Below are 17938 nucleotides of genomic sequence, written 5' to 3'. Positions count from 1 at the left end.
AAAGAACTTCACAGTTTAGCTAACGGTTCCTGGTGCCGTTCGGCTGAGCGATGTTCCCCCAAACTTTATGTTGAGACCTTGAAGCCCCAGTACCTCAGAATGTGACACATTTGGACACAGGGCCTTGAAGGAAGGAATCAAGGTAAAATGAGGTCAGCAGGGTGGGCGTGCATCAGTATGACAAGCGTCCTTACAAGGAGGGGGGTGAGGACACACACACAGGGAAGACCGTACGATGACACGGGGGCACAGAGGAAAACCATCCACAGACCGAGGGGAGAGGCCTCAGAAGAAACCGAACCCACGGCCATCCTGGACTGCAGCAAAATAGCTTTTGTTCTTTAAGCGCCCGGTCTACGGGGCCGCTTCGGGCAGCCTCACGTACTGAAGAGCCAGTGTGAGCTTCTGGACTCCTAAATTATGCAGCGGAGAGCAAGATGACGGGCCTGTCTCTAGAAAACACAAGCCGAAGGACTCAGGGGTTATGAGAGCTTTTGTGTAAAACCTGCTCCCAGACGGCTCAGAGGACCACGGCGGCTGTGGTGAGGCCAGGAGACACAGGAGGAGCAGCATCGGCCTAAGAAGGGCAGCATTTCGGATCGGGGAGCGTGGGCAGGCTCGAAGGGAATCTTTGCATTATTTTTACAACTTTGCTTTCTCTCTGAAGTTCTTTCAAAACAGACGGTGTAAAAACTTACACTAAACTTCGTTTTATTCTAAAGTAGGTAAAATGCATGTACGGGTATACTAGCTTTTTATTTTAAGCCACAGATATCTCATTAGGATATAATACATCCAATAATCTGTATTTTTTGTTTTTGATCATTACTCATCAAAATTTCCTAACATGGTTGCTTTGAGCACTTGTATCCTAATAATAACATAAAATATACTACCATGAGGCAAAACTAATTTTTGACACTTATTATCCATGGTTTAGATTTTCTTAATTAATAAGAAAGAATAAAATACATTACATTAGATCAAACCTTTGTGGGATCACAGAGATCCACGTTCAGAGAGAGGGAACAAAGACGCTGTGATTTCCAGCCACAAGAGCCCGCTGTTGTAGTCTTACACGGACTATACTGGCTCTCAGCAGCTCCAGTAGATTCCATTGGACACATTCAAAAATTGATGAAAAGCAATATTCAGGATATATTTGAAATTACATTCTGTGCAACTTTCAAACTAAACAATCATGGAAGCTGTCAATATTTTTATTTATGGGGAGAAACACAGGAACAGAGAATGTCTGAAGCAGAACGCATCCGACAACTGCACGCATGGGTTTCAGAGGAACCAAGCAGCAGGGAAGGGCCCCAGGGGGACGGGGAGGTGCGTGGGGGCGCAGCGGGAGGAGCAGCGAGCTTCCAGAGCCGCAAACAGCCCAAGTGCGACCCGTACATGCTACCACCCTTCACACTAGTCCCCAGCGCATCCTGTTGGCCATTTTTGTTCCTAATCATCCCTCAGCTGCTTCCATTAGCTGTGTGGCTGCTCCTGTGGAACTTGAGGTTCTATTTCCAAAAAGGCCATTCTTCTACACTAGTAAGGTGTTAACTCCCATTTAGGTTGGTTTAGCTTAAAAAAAAAAAAAAAAAGTGAATAAAATTATCCCTGACTATTTAAAAAATATCAGTTAGTATCAGTGAAGGGTACTAGCGTATACAGAACACTGATGTTTCACGCACTGTTTTAAAGTGAGATCCTGTAAGACAAGTGGACCTTCACAGAGGACGCAGGGACCAGGACAGACGCGCCGTGAGGGTCAGGTGAGCGGACTCCTAGAGCGCGGCCCCAGCGGTCTTCGTACAGGAGTCGTCACTCGCTTTCCTACAATTCTCTCAAACGGGCTACGTACCACAAACATAAGGGTTTAGGTCCCATTTTCCATACTCACCTCAGTAGACACCATGAGACATAAACCTTCTGCTTGAACAATTTAGCTTTATATTAATCTCATTTTTAAAGAAAAGATTCACACCTTGAAACAAATGCTAAAATATTGGACTTTTCTCCCCCAAGCATTTTAAGACATTTCCTACTATATGTGGAACCAGGAATCACCGTTTCTCACGTATGAAGGAAATACTGAGAAAACCAAACAAGACAGCAAAACAAAGCCCCATCCTTTCCCCTACTTGATTTAACGCTGATACCGAGTATTTGAAAAGCCCTTTAAGGAAGCATCACTCACATTGGCACAGTGTAAGGCTAAAGCACAGAAGACGGCGAACATCTTGAAGTTGTTCTCGTCCGTTTTCGAGAAGGCACTGCCGCTGATCTTGTTCACCATCTGCACCACGCCGATCACGCTGCCTCGGCTCACGATGGGCATGCACAGGATATTCCGGGTCGTGTACCCCGTGTACAAGTCCACTTCCCTGTGCCACGGGCAAGGCCACGCGGCAGCACACAAGCACAGGAGAGAATAAGCTGCACATTCTGCCATAAATCTCAACTCGGTTTCGCAGTTTACACGCTTCTATTACAAATAATCGTAATGGGGCTGCCGAGCGTCTAAGTTCAAGGACTATGTGACATTTGAAAGTGTTTTGTTAAAATCTCTTCAAAAATATTCTAATCCATTTGTTCTTTTGTTTTCAAGAGTTTTCCAGAACAGTCTCTCGGAGACTTTCAGCTTACGTTCAGTTTCATGTCCGCGTGGCATTGTTAAGAAAACACACATCGGATGTACAGGATGGATATGATAAACTTGGTAAAGTCACATGTTCCTTCGAACCTGGTCCTATGTTATGAGAGCTGCAACTTGCAGAACTTAGAGCAGGGTCAGCACACGACACACTGTTCCTGTTCTGTGAACGGTCCAAATGGAATACACGGCCGCCATCCTTGAACGGCCTGTGCTGCCAGCCTACGACAGCTGAGGACTTGTGACAAGAGATGTTATGGCCCCGGGGCACCTGGGTGGCTCAGTGGGTTAAAGACTCTGCCTTAGGCTCAGGTCATGACCTCAGGGTCCTGGGATCAAGCCCCGCATCGGGCTCTTTGCTCAGCGGGGAGTCTGCTTCTCTCTCTCTCTCCGCCTGCCTCTCTGCCTGCTTGTGATCTCTGTCAGTCAAATAAATAAATAAAATCTTAAAAAAAAAAAAAGAGAGAGAGATGTTATGGCCCCAAATACTTACTATCTGATCCTTAATAGAACATTTTGCTGACTCCTGGTTTAGAGAAAATATTTTTGGCAAACAAGACTCAGTTCCACAGACACAACCATGTACCTGAGGGCAGTGAGTGAGATGCTGTCATTCGTGCTCCTTGAACTGCTCTGAGATGCATGGATCCGGTGGCGGGCGTCTGTGGCTCAGCCTTCTCCCCCATGCAGGGCTACTCTGGGGCACGGGCAGACCACATTTCATTTACCAACCCACCAGTGCGTAGAGGGTACTGCTTTGTTAATAGCCAGTTTTTTGGCAGCTGTGAATAGTGATGTTTTGGAGATCTGCATACAAAGTGTTATGTGGACAGATGTTGTTTTTCTTGAGACCCACATGTGAGGCTGACTGAGCACAGTAAGCATACACTAACTCTGCAAGAAACTGTGCAGCCGTTTTCCAAAGCGGGTGTACCATTACACACTCCCGTCACCAGAGTGTGAGCCCACGTGTCTCCACATCCTTGCCAACACCTGCTGATGCCACTTTTAGATTTTTTAAGATTTATTTATCTATTGGGGGGGTGGGAATTGGCAGGGGGAGAGAGAGAGAGAATCCCAAGCAGATGCAACACTCAGAGCAAAGCCTGATGTGAGGCTCGATCCCATGACCCTGAGCCACTCAGCACCTGGCTAAGGCTACTTTCTCAAACTGTATCCATTCAAATTGTTGTGTACTGAGGTCTCATGTCATATTTCTGCTTCCCCCACATCAAATATCTGCTCGTGTGTTTAATGGCTATTCATGCACCATCTTCTATGAAATGTCTGTCAAAATTCTGGGTCCTATTTATTAAATTAGGTTACCTTATTATGTGCAAAGAGCTGTTTACATCCTCTGGATGCAAGTATTTTGTCAGATCCACGTTTTGCAAATATTTTCTCACCATCTGTTGCTTACCTTTTCACGTTCTTAAAAATTGACCCATAAAATTTTTACATAACAGTTTTAAATAAGGATATATAAATATTTTCAGTATTTAAACCCTAAAATAACACATTTGGTTTTTTGGGGGAAAACGGGGCTGTTTAACCGTGTTTACATACAAGTTGCACATATGACACTGATCAAATTTCTGAAAATACTTATTGTTTATGCTATTTAATCACCTTTTAAAGTAAACTGAATGACTGAATTAACAGAACTCTACTGTCAAAGTATCTGAACTGTTACTCCCTACCAGTCACAGCATTAGTCTTCAGACAAAATTGTAATTTTGAGATTTATAAAAATCAGATTACATAATTTGGTTGCTAGTTCTCCAAAGAAGCTCAAAACAAAACAGAAAATCTTTATATGCCATCTAATATCCAATTTTAATAATACCCAGTAAAAGCAGCAATTTACGGAGATCCTACTTTGTAATAGGCGAAGTTGCCAGATCTCTTATGAGTATTTTCTCTAATCTTACCAAACCAACAAAACAAAACGAAACAGAGAGCACCCTATACAACGGGCATTTCTGTACCATCTTGAAGACGAGGAGACAGAAGCTCTGCGAGATTACGTAACTCAGTCCAGGTCGCTCTAGAGCTAAGGAGGGACGGAGCTGGAACTCGCTAGGAGGCACCTCCCCCAGCCGCTGTGACTGCCTGCGGGGTAGGGCCCGACTGAGACCGTGCCCAGGGCAGAATGACTAACACTATAATGAAAACACAGCCTTGCAAACTTAAACTCTTTTTGTATAAATAGTTTTGTGACATTTTAATGTCTTATAGCTGGATCTCATTAATGGTTTAGAGTCTGTCATTTTGTAAGAATCTGGAAACACTGAGTACTGATAACAGAGTTGGTTCAAAGAAAGTGTAACAGGGCGCCCGGGGTAAGACGCCAATCGCACTGATACGTGGGGAGCACAGAGGCTGCAGCAGATGGACAGAAGGAGAGGCTGACGGGGCGTAATCGATTTCTTACCTGTTGAAGCGTGGGTCTGCATAGGCATCTGGAATGTTCAGGACTTCCCCTGTTCTTGCTACCTGACCGGCAATCCCTTTCTCAATTGAAAATCTGCAGATAGATAAGAGAGGGACATGCCGATTAAAATACAGATGTTGTGAAATAACTTGAAATGTTTCACTACCACTAAATATATTACGAAAAAAAGCATTCTTTTGTTTTAAATGCTTGCATTAATTTTGCATGTACATATTCAAAATCCTCTTATATAAATGTAAAGGAAATTCAGCAGAGAAACACTGCATGGTAATCACTCCAGAAGCTTATTTAAAAAGATATAATCCACAATATATTAGGTTATACTTGATCATAAACTGAAACTGAGAAATTAAATAACACTCTTCTACTGACCAATAATAATCTTTTATATTTGCAAAGTACCTTATAATTTACAAGATGCTTCAACATAAATTTTCTTTAAATTACTTAATTAATTTATGCATGCCCACCGTGGGGCTTGAACTCATGACCCAGAGATCAAGAGTCCCATGTTCTAGTGACTAAGCCAGACAGACTCCCTCAACATAAATTTTCTTAATTAATTCTCACTGTGTGAACAGAAATCCATAAGGGTTCAGTAACCTGCCAACATTCCTAAAAAGTTAAAGCAAGAATACGGGTCTACACCAGTGTATTTTCTACCATACATATAACCAAACTTAGATGTTATGTCTGATTTGAGATATTATGCAGTACTGGGACCTTAAGGCTTTTGTAACACAAGCACTATACAAAAATAACACAATTTAAAACTCCTAGTATCTTTGCTTCTCTAATTTGTTAAATTTAAAAACAATCAAAATACAAGCATTATTTGATCACATTTAATTATGTTTAGATATCTAATATCAGCACTTTCTTTTATAAATACATTCTTATTTTGTGAATACTTTTCCAATTACAATATCACCATAGTACATGCACTCATTTCAAAATTAGTTAAGAGCTCTATAGCCCACAAAATCTACAGATTTCAATAGCTTAAAAATAATTTCCATAATATCACATTTTCAATATTATAGGAAATAACTATTATTGAAATAAAGCTCAAACTTAAGGAAGAAAAAAAAAAAAAGACAGTTACACAAAAGAGAATTAACTTTCTTAAAATGGCAAAAAGTGAGCCCAACATTGTGTAAAAAGCAAGCTTGCTTTGTCCTGATTTTCCTGTGGTTTGAACAACACGCCAAGAACAAATTAGACTGCTGTAAGCAGAGAGTGTCAGAATGCATTTCCTGATTTAGGCTTGGCTTCCCTGGTCTGCTATCTCCGGTCAGATCGCTAAGAGGCAGGCCCTTCCAGCAACGGCTGGCATGAACTGGCCAACTGAGAGCGCGGCAGCCCAGCAGAGCCCCCTGGTTCTCCCACGCTTGTCAACACAAACTTCAAGTTATTGTCTCCGAGATGAGATCGTTATCAGCCTTGGCAAGGAACACCTGAACCTTCCACAAGAGAAATGACCTGACCAGACTGATTGACTAAGGTCTAAGAAACAAAGAAATCAAAAATAAAACAAGTAAAAGTAAAAATTCTGAATAGTGGCTCTAATTCCGAGTTCCGTGAGTGTGGAGTACAGGATCCGTCACCGTAGGGCCCGGAATGGGGAGTGCTCCGCGGCAGGCAGTGGGGAGGACTGGTTTGGGACCTGTTCTCGCTCCTGTTCTTGCACACCTGCGTGGTTCTTGTATGTGACAGGCCAGCGAATAGCAATTCATAATTAATAAGGAATAGTGTTTTGCTACAGTGTTGTCACTACCAACTTTGTATTATGATGTGGAAATAGTTAAGCAAGATACATAAGCAAAAGGGGTGCAAATGTCTAAAATAAAGGCCAAGTTTTGAATGTTAAGCTTGATTCTTAAAAGTCTGGCGGCAGTGCTCCTTGTAGATGTTCCGATTGTGACAAAAGATTGAGCAAGCAAGCCTCTACCAGTTAAATGTCACTCTGTTCATTTACGTGACAGAAACTGCCATTTAAACAACAAAGAAGGCTTTAGTATCTAGATGCAACAGAAGTGTGCTGGGTGACCGATTAAACCAACTGGTCAGTTATAGAATAATGTGTTTTAAGTCATTAACTACACCGGGTCAATTTCCACTGTGGTCTGGACTTGGAGACAGCCCCGTAGTATGCGAAGGATGGGGCACTGGTTTTTAAGTATGCCCCGTTCCAAGATACAGGAAAACCCTGCAGACTCCAGGTGGGATGAACCTTTACCTACCTGGGAGCACTAGTAAGTTTTTCCAACATGATTTCCAAAAGGACCGCCTCCGGAAGACGGCATTTCCAGGAGTGACGCTAAAGCTTCCTAGGCGCGGTTTCGCTGGCACTGCAATGTCATTCCCAGAAGTACTACCTTCAGGAGGCGGGTCCTGGTGGGAATGATATCACAGTATGACAAGTACTGTCAGCACACCTGTGGATAGGCACAGAAGAGTGGGTAACGGGACACCCGCACAGCTGCAGTGACCGCGCATGGACACTCTACTTCCTGCTGTACCTTATCTCTTTGGTCTTCTTGAAGATGGGTTTTCCTTCCTTTTCCTCTCCAATATCAAAAAGGTCTGAATATAACTCCTTGTTCTTATGGTCTACCTGGAAAAGTGCACAGCGGTCTGCATTCACCAGATTTTTTGCATATATCTAAAAACAAACAATAAAACAGGAGTAAGCCAATGAGAAATTCGGAGTTTAAAGGCAAACTTTATCAGACATAAATATAAATCTCAGCTGATCTATACTTTGTGGAAAATTAGCACTCTAACTCAATAAATACAGGTACACGCTGTCTGTCCCTGTTCGTGTGCGGACGCTGGAGGATGCCAGCGTGAATAAATGAACAGCTGCTTGCGCGCGTGCCGTGGGCTGGGTGTGCAAACACTACAGAACTTTCCTGTGGGCTGGAAAGCAGCTGCTGGCCTCACTCCCTCAGAGCCCCGCTACACCGCGGCCCCTCCCTTCCAGAAGCTCTGGGGCTCTACCCTCACGCCTGGTGCCAGCCTCTGTCAGCTCTGAGGCCGGCGTCCCTGTTGACTGGCTGGCATTTGTGACGCAGCAGTTGTCAAATACAATATGAAATACAACTTCTAATGAGGTTCACGTTCACGTCTGTGGCGTTTTCCCTGCTGCACTAAATCATGTGTAACAATTATGAAGTGTTTACTCTGTGCCGACACTGTCACACCCTTTAGGTGTCTTCCTTCACTTAATCCCCACAATCATAATATTTTTATTTCCACTTTACACGTTAGGATAACCGAGGCAGAGAGGTAACTAGAGTCGTCCATGTCACATGCTGGTAAGGGCAGACTGGGTATGTGAACTCGCACCAGCTGTTTTCATGGCCTCTGCTCCCATAACGAGTATGCTTTTTCATTTCTAATTGGAGAACTGTATATTCATCTTGTCATTCACTTGTTCATCAATTTCCTTCCACAATTATTTCTTTAATGCCCCAAATACCCCACTGTCCCCTCGGGCTGAGCCCGCAGCTGCGGCGCAGTGAGCACATTTACCTCGACTGAGAGTTCTCTGGGAACCTCACCTCTCCGCGTTTTAGACATGAAGTTATTCCCCAGAGAAAAAGAGTTGATTCTCAGAAGAAAACAGCCATCACCAAGTCTTTGCAAGAGGACATGGGCCACCTTGTGGCCAGAGAAAAATACAAAATCTCATGTAAAACTACTCTACAGATTGAATAAAAAGAAATCAAGACAGGTTAGGTACCCCGGTTCATCCCCAGGGTATTCACTTGTCTCGACAAACAGTACTCATTCAATGAATACTGACCAAGCCGGGGACTAAGCGCGCTGGGTATGATCAGTACAAGAACTAGCAGTTCGTCTCTTTCCACTATCCTGAGAGTTCTGGGACAGCAGAAACTGCAGCTTGTTTCCCCCACAGTATTCCAAAAACCCAGCACAATGCCTAAAGCAGAGGTCAACTAAGTCCATTTGCCAAATGGAGTCCATTGTTTTTATACATGAAGTTTTATTGGGAAGGCACTATGTTCATTCCTTTACGTATCGTTTGAGGCGGCTACACGGCCGTTGAGGGACGGCAACAGACTATGGCCCGGGAAGCATAAGACTTTACTATTTGATCCTTAACAGAAAAACATCTACCAGCCCTTCGTTTAGAACATGTAAGATCTCCATAACCCAAGAGCCCTCAATAACTGTTTGGGGGCGGATGAATGACAGAGTTAGGAAGACTGAAATGGGAGTGCATTGCTGGCAATCAGAAGAATCACCCGTCTACTCGGCAAACTCATGCCGTCTCGAATCATTAAATAATAACGATGATCCTACACTCTTAGAGATTACAGTAGGAAAGATGGGGTTTGCAGCCCTAGTACCTAGGTCATGTTAATTGCTTAATACTTTGGCATAATTTATGTTACTATTTATAAAGACCCGAATGGAATGGACAATTTTTCTAGAAAAAGGAAATGAATCAAGAAGGAGTCGAAAAATCTCAACAGAACAGAATCATGAAGACAACTGTATAATTGTCAAAGAATGATCCCCAAAAAAGGCCTCAGGCCCAAGTGATTTCAAGAATGAGTTATGTAAGAATCTTCAACAAATAAATTCTCATCCAGTTTACAGTATTCTACGTTCAGAAAGAACAAGACTTTTTCAGTTACTTTTAGAAAACCTGCCACGCACTGATACTGGAAATTGATGCGCTATAAAAAAAGAAAATCACAAACCGATTTACCTTGGAAACAGAAGAAAACTTATAAATAAAAACTTTCAGCAAATTCAACCTAGGAATAAATCAATACATTACAATATCTATACGCATATCTAAGCCCCTACAACACCTGGCTTTGAACACCGACAGGGCTCGCACCCAGTAGACCCACAGGGCGGGTATGCAGACTTAACTTGCCTCGGGACCAGCGCAAAAGCAGCAGTTTGAGAAGCTCCTAGAATGTATGCGAAGGAGAATCATTCACTAATTTTGCAGTGTCTGCCAGATGAGCAGGAGCCTTCTGGGACATCCAAGCGCGGGTGGGTGTCATTTTTGCACTTGCCCTGGACCTTGCGAGTGCCGGTGGGCAACGCTCCGGCCCCGCACTCTCCTGTGGCCGTGGGAAAGCTGGAGGACGCTCCCCAGCCCAGTGCTCTCCCTCAGCCTCGCTAAAGCTGGGGGGGTGGGTGGAGTCTGCTCAGGGGATGCCCCTTGATGGTCTGGCTCCGGTGGCCGCGGAGGTGGTGGGTTGGCTAGCATTCCTGGGTCCTATACGATTTAACAACCGGAAAGACCATTCTCGGCAGGCTACTACCCCCAGGGGTAGACACAGACTCAAACACACACAGACACAAACTGAAACACACCCCTCGTTTTCCTGTGAAAAAGGCCTATTTACTTGTCCTGAAGCCTCCACCTGAGGACCAGACACAGGTCTGCCACACACCAAGAGACTACACAGGAGCCATCTGGGACAGCAGGGCGGGGACGCCCTCTCCGTGCTGCTACAGCTCGCTGGTACCTCTCAGAGAGGAGCTCACAGATTGTCTGGACAAGTTCCTCAACGTGTGCGCTGCTCCCACCTAACTTTTGGGCATGCGTGTTGCAGGTCGCCAGCAGACACCGTTTAACTCTCCCTTCTCTTCCTAACTTGCTACGAGTGTGCAGTTACTGGGTGTTGAGCAGTATAAAATTTATGTGTGTCATTATTAAAATGATGTAACTTTTCTTCCTTTACTTAATTAGAATAAGGAATTATATTACTTTATTACTTACTGTTCAAGCACTCTTGCATTCCTGGGGTGAATGCTGTTTAGCTTGATGTAATCTTTACTCCTGGATTTGTTGTTGTTATATATTTTTGACTTTTGCATTGATATTTTGCTCAAAGGCTTTCCTTTTTTCTATCTTTCGATAATACTGGCATTAGGTTGAAAAGCTGGATGGCAGCCAGCACTGATGAGAACGTGGGGAAACTAGAGCCCGTGGGCACTGCCAGGGGAAGTAATATGGTGCGACCGCTCAGAGACAGTCCGGCAGTTCCACAAAAAACAAAACACACACTTATCACAGGACCCAGCAATCCCGCTCCCAAGTATTAACCAAAACAACTGAAAACAGGTATTCAAATAATTAAAAAAAAATGTATGCAGATGTTCAAAAGCAGCACTTTTCACATTAGCCGAAATGTGGAAACAATCCACATGTTCATCAGCCGGCGAAAGGACAAAACTGTAGTCAGTCTAGCCGTACAATGCAGTGTGACTCAGCCGTAAAAAAGAACAGAGTCGTGGTACTTGTTACGGCCCGAGTGGACTTCGATAACAGTGTGCTAAGTGCAAAAAACCAGGCACAAGAGGCCACACATTACCTCTTTTACGTGAGATGTCTAGACTAGGTAAATCCACAGAAAAAGCAAGTAGATCAGTGGTTGCTTAGGACTGGGGGGCAGGGGGTGGAGGGAGTGGGGAGAAGGAGGCATGAGTCGGTGACGGCCAAAATGACAGGGAGCGTCACTTTGAGGTAACGCAAATGTTCCTAATGGACCGGTGATGGTTGCACGTATCTTTGAATACACTAAAAGTCACTGAATTGAACACTTTAAATGGATGAATAGTGTGGTATGTAAATTATATCTCAATAAACCTGTTTTTAAGAAGATAATCCTAGTCAACGAGTGTTTCCTATACTCCTCGTCAAACCATGTCAATTCGTATATTTGTATTTTTACAGTTTAATATTTTCCACTTCTTTACAAACTTTTTAAATTTTGTCATAAGCAAGAAAATTATTTTTTACTCTGCAATTAGGCAGGCTTTTCATCCAAATAAGACCGTCAATATAACTAATTATATAAGGAATGGGCTGAGAGCAATAAAGAACCCCTAATGTTATTAATTCCCTTCATAAACTTTGTCTCCACAAGACACAGAGCATATCACACTTCATACTCACCTGCCATGATATCCAAGAGAAACATATCAGTGCACACCATGAAGCCCAGAGATAAGCCTATACGCCTATAACTTATTGCAAAGGGTTGCAATCCTTTGAGAAAAGACCAGGAAAACGGGAAGGAATGAGAACCCATATCAAAGTACACACAGGGCAAGCACGGTACCCAGCAAGCCTGACCCTGTGGTGTGCGCGGACAGGCCACTCTGCCTGGAAGCCACTTCTTTAATGGGGTCTTGCCAGAGCACCAGAGCAGCAACACAAGAAAACATGGATAAAAGTCTACTTCTTAATGGCTTTCAGCTGCAAGTGCCTATCAGTCTGCCAGACAGGAGTAATTAAGATTAAAACTAAACAGATCAAGAAGATCAAGAAGAGTCAGTTGGGAGTTCCTAGTGTAGTTGGTGTGTAAAAGGTATTCCGCAGAGTAGAAGAGGGACCTAAATGTCTTTTCAAAGTATAGCTCACCACTGAATAATGAAAAAACTCAGATATTTTTCCAAAAGTTATTCAAGATGCCTCCAAAATTAATCAAAAGTGACAAATAAATCAGAGCAACACCTCCGCTCACTAAGCACCCTCTTCTCATCGTACTTAACACAGCGTATACATCTAATACCTGAAAATATTCCACCACGTGTTAGGACACGAATCTAAGGGTTAAATACAATCATTTTCAAAATAAAAAGCAACCTACCATTATGTGTTCAAGTAGAGAGTCTATTGCGACTATGTTATCAAAATATGTCCTGAAAAAAGGAACATAAAACTGGTAATTAATCTAAATGACACAGAACATCTGAAAATAAATACATTTGCCATTTTTGCATACATTTAAGCAAAAAATGTAAAGATATATGTTGACTTCTGTCCTACTGCGGAAGCAACCAATAACATTACTTTAGAGAGATGAATGAAACTTTATCATTAACTTTGGTATGAAGATCTCTAATTTCAGAGGATGAATTAAGTCATTACTTTACTAGTAAGTACCTATTTTGAGAGAATGTCTGTAGTATTTAACTAAAACTATGAAGGGATAAAATTGGGCTCACCATATTTAATATTTTCATGAATATCTGAAAAAAATTTAAATTTGCCAAATCTTATTAATATAGTTAAAATGTAAATTATCACTGAAAAACTGGAATGTTAAAATGTTAGTGTAACTGTACTGAGAAAGCAATGGAATTCATTTGGGAAGAAACATCAGGATACAAGAAATGTTAATAGCCCATTGACTGTGCACAAGTAAATGATATATTCATTATTATAAATAGCAAGTAAATTTTTTGGAGATACATGGCACCTACATCAAAACGTCAACCTGATAAACAGATGAATCATTAAGTATGTATTTCAGGGACTGTGTTAATTTGGGACCTATTGGCAAGGTACTGCTTTCACTTGAGTTTCCTGTGAAGTTAGCAAGGTACTCAGAATTCAGACAACTTAATAGCGATAAGCAATGCCTTTGGTTGAGAAGACAACACTTTTTCTTCAGCCTGGGGCCAGCACGACTTCGCTTCATCTGTGCACTGAGGAACGCACTACAAGGAAGATGGCAAAGGGTGGCTGTCCCCTGGGGGGGCTTACGGGGACCAGCCGGACCGTGAGGACTCGCAAGACTGTCAGAGACCTTAGCAAAGGAAGGCGCACAGCTTCCCTCTCTCTGTGCTCCGACGTAACAGCATCCCGTGTCCCAGAGACACGGTGCAATTCTCCCTCAGGGACATAGCTGGCGTGCGGGGTCAAATGAGAGCATTCTCACTCCCAGGCTTCTCTCATTTCATATTTCAAGAAATACATGCAGCACAAAGCAGCAACTCCAGGCTAACTAGGGATGGGAGTAGAACGCTTGCGAATGGTAAGTTATAAGCACTGCCAAAGTGATCTATGAGAGAGAATACGGTCAGTGCTGCTGCTGGTGGAAGAACAGGTATGTATTTCCTCTTTTAACTTGCCAGAAGACGTGACCTTGAAGTGCCCACATCCTGCGGCATTATTCTAGATTTCACCAATTCAGTAGATGGGTCACATCTGTGGACACTTCCTTGTAGCAGGCAAAACCAGTTATGAACCTCGAACGTAATAAACATCTGGAAGTGCTTTCACCGCCAGCCCAAGGAGGTTTTTCTAGGTCAGATTTCAGGGAAATGGAACATTTTCTCTAAAACGATATCTGAGCTTCCATACATGGGAAAATTAAAATAATAATTCTGATAATACGGTTTACTTCACTGACATTGTAGATAATGCCAGAGAGGACTTTTTGGAAAGTAATAAACTAGAACATTTCCTCCTCTTCTACGGCTCTCGGTATTCTCATACAAAAATAGAAATACTTAGTGTCTTTAACATTCTCTAGTGACTCGATTTAGAAATATACACCAAATTGCAAATTAACATTATCACATACACATCCGGCAGTCCTTCACTTGTAAAGTGAACACGGATGAGAATGTAACTTTATGGTCTGAAACGTGAACCTGAAATGTGAATCTCTCCTACCAGACCACTTCCTGATGGCAGTGGACAGTAGTGGTCTGTCCTTGTCCGAACCTGCAGTTAGCTTGAGCCCCTGAGCAAGCCCTTCTGCAACCCTAGAAATGAACACTTACTTGGACACATCAAGTAGGAAGTCATTCAGTTCGGTCTGTTTAGCAAGGCCTCTGCATACCTGCCGACCATAGAAAATAATGCCTATTAATCCTAAGAGATTTCTGCTTATTTAAAATAGCAATTCCTGCATACTATTTACCTTATTTTATTTCAAAAGACGTAACACAATCCCTGCCTATGAAGCAGTAAGGCTATTAGTGACACGTCATACTTCTGCTGACATGCACTAAGCTCTGCTGTCTGTGCTCTGAGTCACCGTCTCATTGAATCACTGCCCCGCAGCGATCGGGGACCCGCTCTTCTAACGGAGGCACACGGAAGCTCGGAGCCGTGCCCGCTCCGGAGTTACTAAGTGAGGGGCCAGCGTCCAGACCCGGACGGTCTGCCTCCAGCCGTGCTCTTTAAACCACTCCCCCGTGCAGAAGCGACACTTGGGCACAGACTGCACGTGGACCACACACAGTCGGCTCTGCACGGTCCTTGGTCCTCACACTACCACCCCGCAACTGGGCACGTGATCTGCTCCCACCACACGCCCGGGCGTGCTGAAGCGGGAAACAAAACAGCAGTGACAAGAACTGGAGGATACAAAGCTCCTGTGCCCCGGACCCTTGAGGTCTAGTTGCCAGGAAACTTGATAAAAAGTTTGTGACCTTTTAAATTACATCGTATTTTCAAGAGAGCCAGGTATTTTAAACTTGACAAGAATGTTTTTCACATACCCTTTAGTTTAAAGGTTTAGGAAACAGAATCATAAAAATGTACTATCAATGCTATGGCCAGTGGGAGACCACTCCTTTGTTTTCAGTGGAAAACAAAAGCCATCGTGGGACATATGCCATTTACGGCACAGATGATTAATAATTACATATAAATATAAAAAAACAATGGCAAGATATTTAAGGCAGGGAATAAGTAAATACAAGTGAATAGACACAAAATTTTAGAAATAACAAAATACCTAATATCCAAAAATAACATGTGAGGGTCGTTTATTAACCCCCCACCCTGTGCCCCAGTGGCTGTGACTCTTCTCTCTTTAAGGGCGGCCCTAAGAACACCCCGAAGGCACACCTGCACCTGATGTATTGCTACGGAAGCCCAGGCGAGATTGGCTGTCGCGACCTGAAGAAAGAGGGTGAAACACGTTTTCATTAGTCGCATGCAGACGTCTGAACAGAGGGCTCTAGCACACATGTCTGCGAAGAATTTTCTGAGGCCAGTGAGTATTTGAATATTTTGCCAAACACAGAGGATCAAAAAAGTACAACATTTCTCTTTTACATTTCCCGCCTCTTTATAACTGAGTTTGATGTCCTCGCTCCTCTTCACTTCGGATAAAAAGCAAGATGAATTGCTTTAGAGAGCTACCATCCAATGATTTTCACATAAAATAATTATTTTTCAGTATAACAAAAATACTACTAAAACAGCCTCAATCATCATCCTTCTACAACGATGATCGAGTTCTAAAGTTTCGCTGACAAATTCTCCAACGACTAGCTACTCTGCTTCTTCTACTTTTCATTCGCTTCCCAATCATTCACCGGGCGCCTCTTGGGGACCAGGCAGCGCTCCAGGTGCTAGGGACAAACTGCTCCCACCCTGTCACCTTCCAGAACAGCTTATGGGGGGGCTGAGGGAGAAAGACAAGAAAAACAATATGGGAAGTGCGCAGGGTCCGAGCGGTGACAAGGGGCTCCAGAGACACAAAGGCACAGCATGGAGATACACGAGGTGTTCAGGGGAGGTCTCTTCCTCCCTGACACGCGGCGTGTGAGGACAGTCCCGAAGGAGGCGGCTGGGCAGGGGACAAGGAAGAACGCAGAATCCAAGCCGACGTGGGGGCAGACGCAGAGGCTCCGCGCAGAAGCCAGTCAGCCTTGCTCAAGGGCCCAGGGTGGCTGGAGGCGAGGCGCAGGGCAGGAGGCGGCGCGGGCAGGCCCCGGGGCATCTGCACACGCGGAGCGACGGATCGCTGCAGTATCTCGGTGCAGGACGACTGAGCAAATTCTGATTCAGGCAACACTGCCTGGAACTCACTGTTTCCAAATGTGATGCTGGACTCTTAGCTCGGGATGTCCTCTAGGCAGAGGACATGTTCAGGAAAACAAGACAACCAGAAGGTGGAAACTCTCCAAAGTCCTCCTCCTACTTTGATTCACAATATGGCACAGTTCTATTTTTACTGTTAGAATGGATTCTTACTAAAATAAGTTACTATATTTCTAATTTAATCAGTTTTCTCTCCAAGTAACTACAAAACAAAAATAAAGGTTTTTAAAAACCATCAAATCAGGGGCGCCAGGGTGGCTCAGACGGTTAAGGCCTCTGCCTTCGGCTCGGGTCATGATCTCAGGGTCCTGGGATCGAGCCCTGCATCGGGCTCTCTGCTCAGCAGGGAGCCTGCTTCCCTCCCTCTCTCTCTGCCTGCCTCTCTGCCTACTGGTGATCTCTCTGTCAAATAAATAAATAAAATCTTAAAAAAGAAAAAACCATCAAAACATTGTTAAGCACATGGTGATTTTAAATACTCATTCGTTTATTAGCTGAACTACACTAACGAGTTCCTCAACCGGCGAGCCTCACCTCCTGGTGGCTCATACAGAAGGCTTCTTTGCCCCAGTGCCGATACAGCTCGAGGACGCCGATCAAATCGCCAATGGCAGTGACAATCGGTAAACAGAGCACCGACTGGATACGAGTCCCCGACTCCAGTCCAGTACCTCTCGGAAATCGCTCATCCTGAGAAATCCAAGGAGAACAAGATATACGTTCAGTAAAAGAGGTGGAATCATTATGTCAGGATGCTTATTGCTGCCAGAAATTGCCTAATACTTGTAATGAAAAATGGGCAGCCCTTTTCAAAGGAAACCCACAAAGGCGGACACCATATGCCACATTTAAGGAAACGCTCATCCTCAGCAACAGGTGCCCACATCACATGCTGCTTTACTGCTGCTTTAACCCGGGGCAGGAGAATCCAGTCAACCTGGAATATGCATCAATCATGAGACAATAAACGTAATTATGATGGCTAACACATAGTTAAGCATCACCGTCTATGTACTGGAACTCTTCCAAGGGCTTTACCGGTGTATAAATATCGTATGAAGGAAAATATATATAAAAAATGGTTTCTCTTCTATTTGGAAGGTTAGAATAACACAGAAGTGCATTTTAATAACAGTCATTCTGACTGAATCTCAAAGGCTCACATGAAGTATTCAAATCATCCAATAATTATCAA

The 17938-nt window shown here is 43.6% G+C and overlaps 1 protein-coding gene across 7 annotated transcripts in view; it reads right to left on the bottom strand.

Annotated features, from left to right (window-relative positions):
- Positions 1–17938, bottom strand: part of PDE10A (phosphodiesterase 10A) — a 569171-nt gene that overhangs the window by 57418 nt on the left and 493815 nt on the right. For all 7 annotated transcript variants that reach the window (XR_009354435.1, XM_059176573.1, XM_059176572.1 and 4 more), the window contains 7 exons: positions 17278–17433; positions 15763–15813; positions 14688–14746; positions 12764–12815; positions 7634–7776; positions 5091–5183; positions 2201–2387 (listed from right to left, as the gene is read on the bottom strand). Coding sequence is in view for 6 of the 7 variants with exons in the window: in XM_059176573.1 (XP_059032556.1) it covers positions 2201–2387; positions 5091–5183; positions 7634–7776; positions 12764–12815; positions 14688–14746; positions 15763–15813; positions 17278–17433 (741 nt within the window). In the remaining variant the exon portion in view is untranslated. The remainder of the gene's footprint in view (positions 1–2200; positions 2388–5090; positions 5184–7633; positions 7777–12763; positions 12816–14687; positions 14747–15762; positions 15814–17277; positions 17434–17938) is intronic.

The sequence above is a fragment of the Mustela lutreola genome, chromosome 6, assembly GCF_030435805.1.
Source record: "Mustela lutreola isolate mMusLut2 chromosome 6, mMusLut2.pri, whole genome shotgun sequence".
Lineage (NCBI taxonomy): Eukaryota > Metazoa > Chordata > Mammalia > Carnivora > Mustelidae > Mustela > Mustela lutreola.
This window is presented reverse-complemented; position numbering and strand designations above follow the sequence as displayed.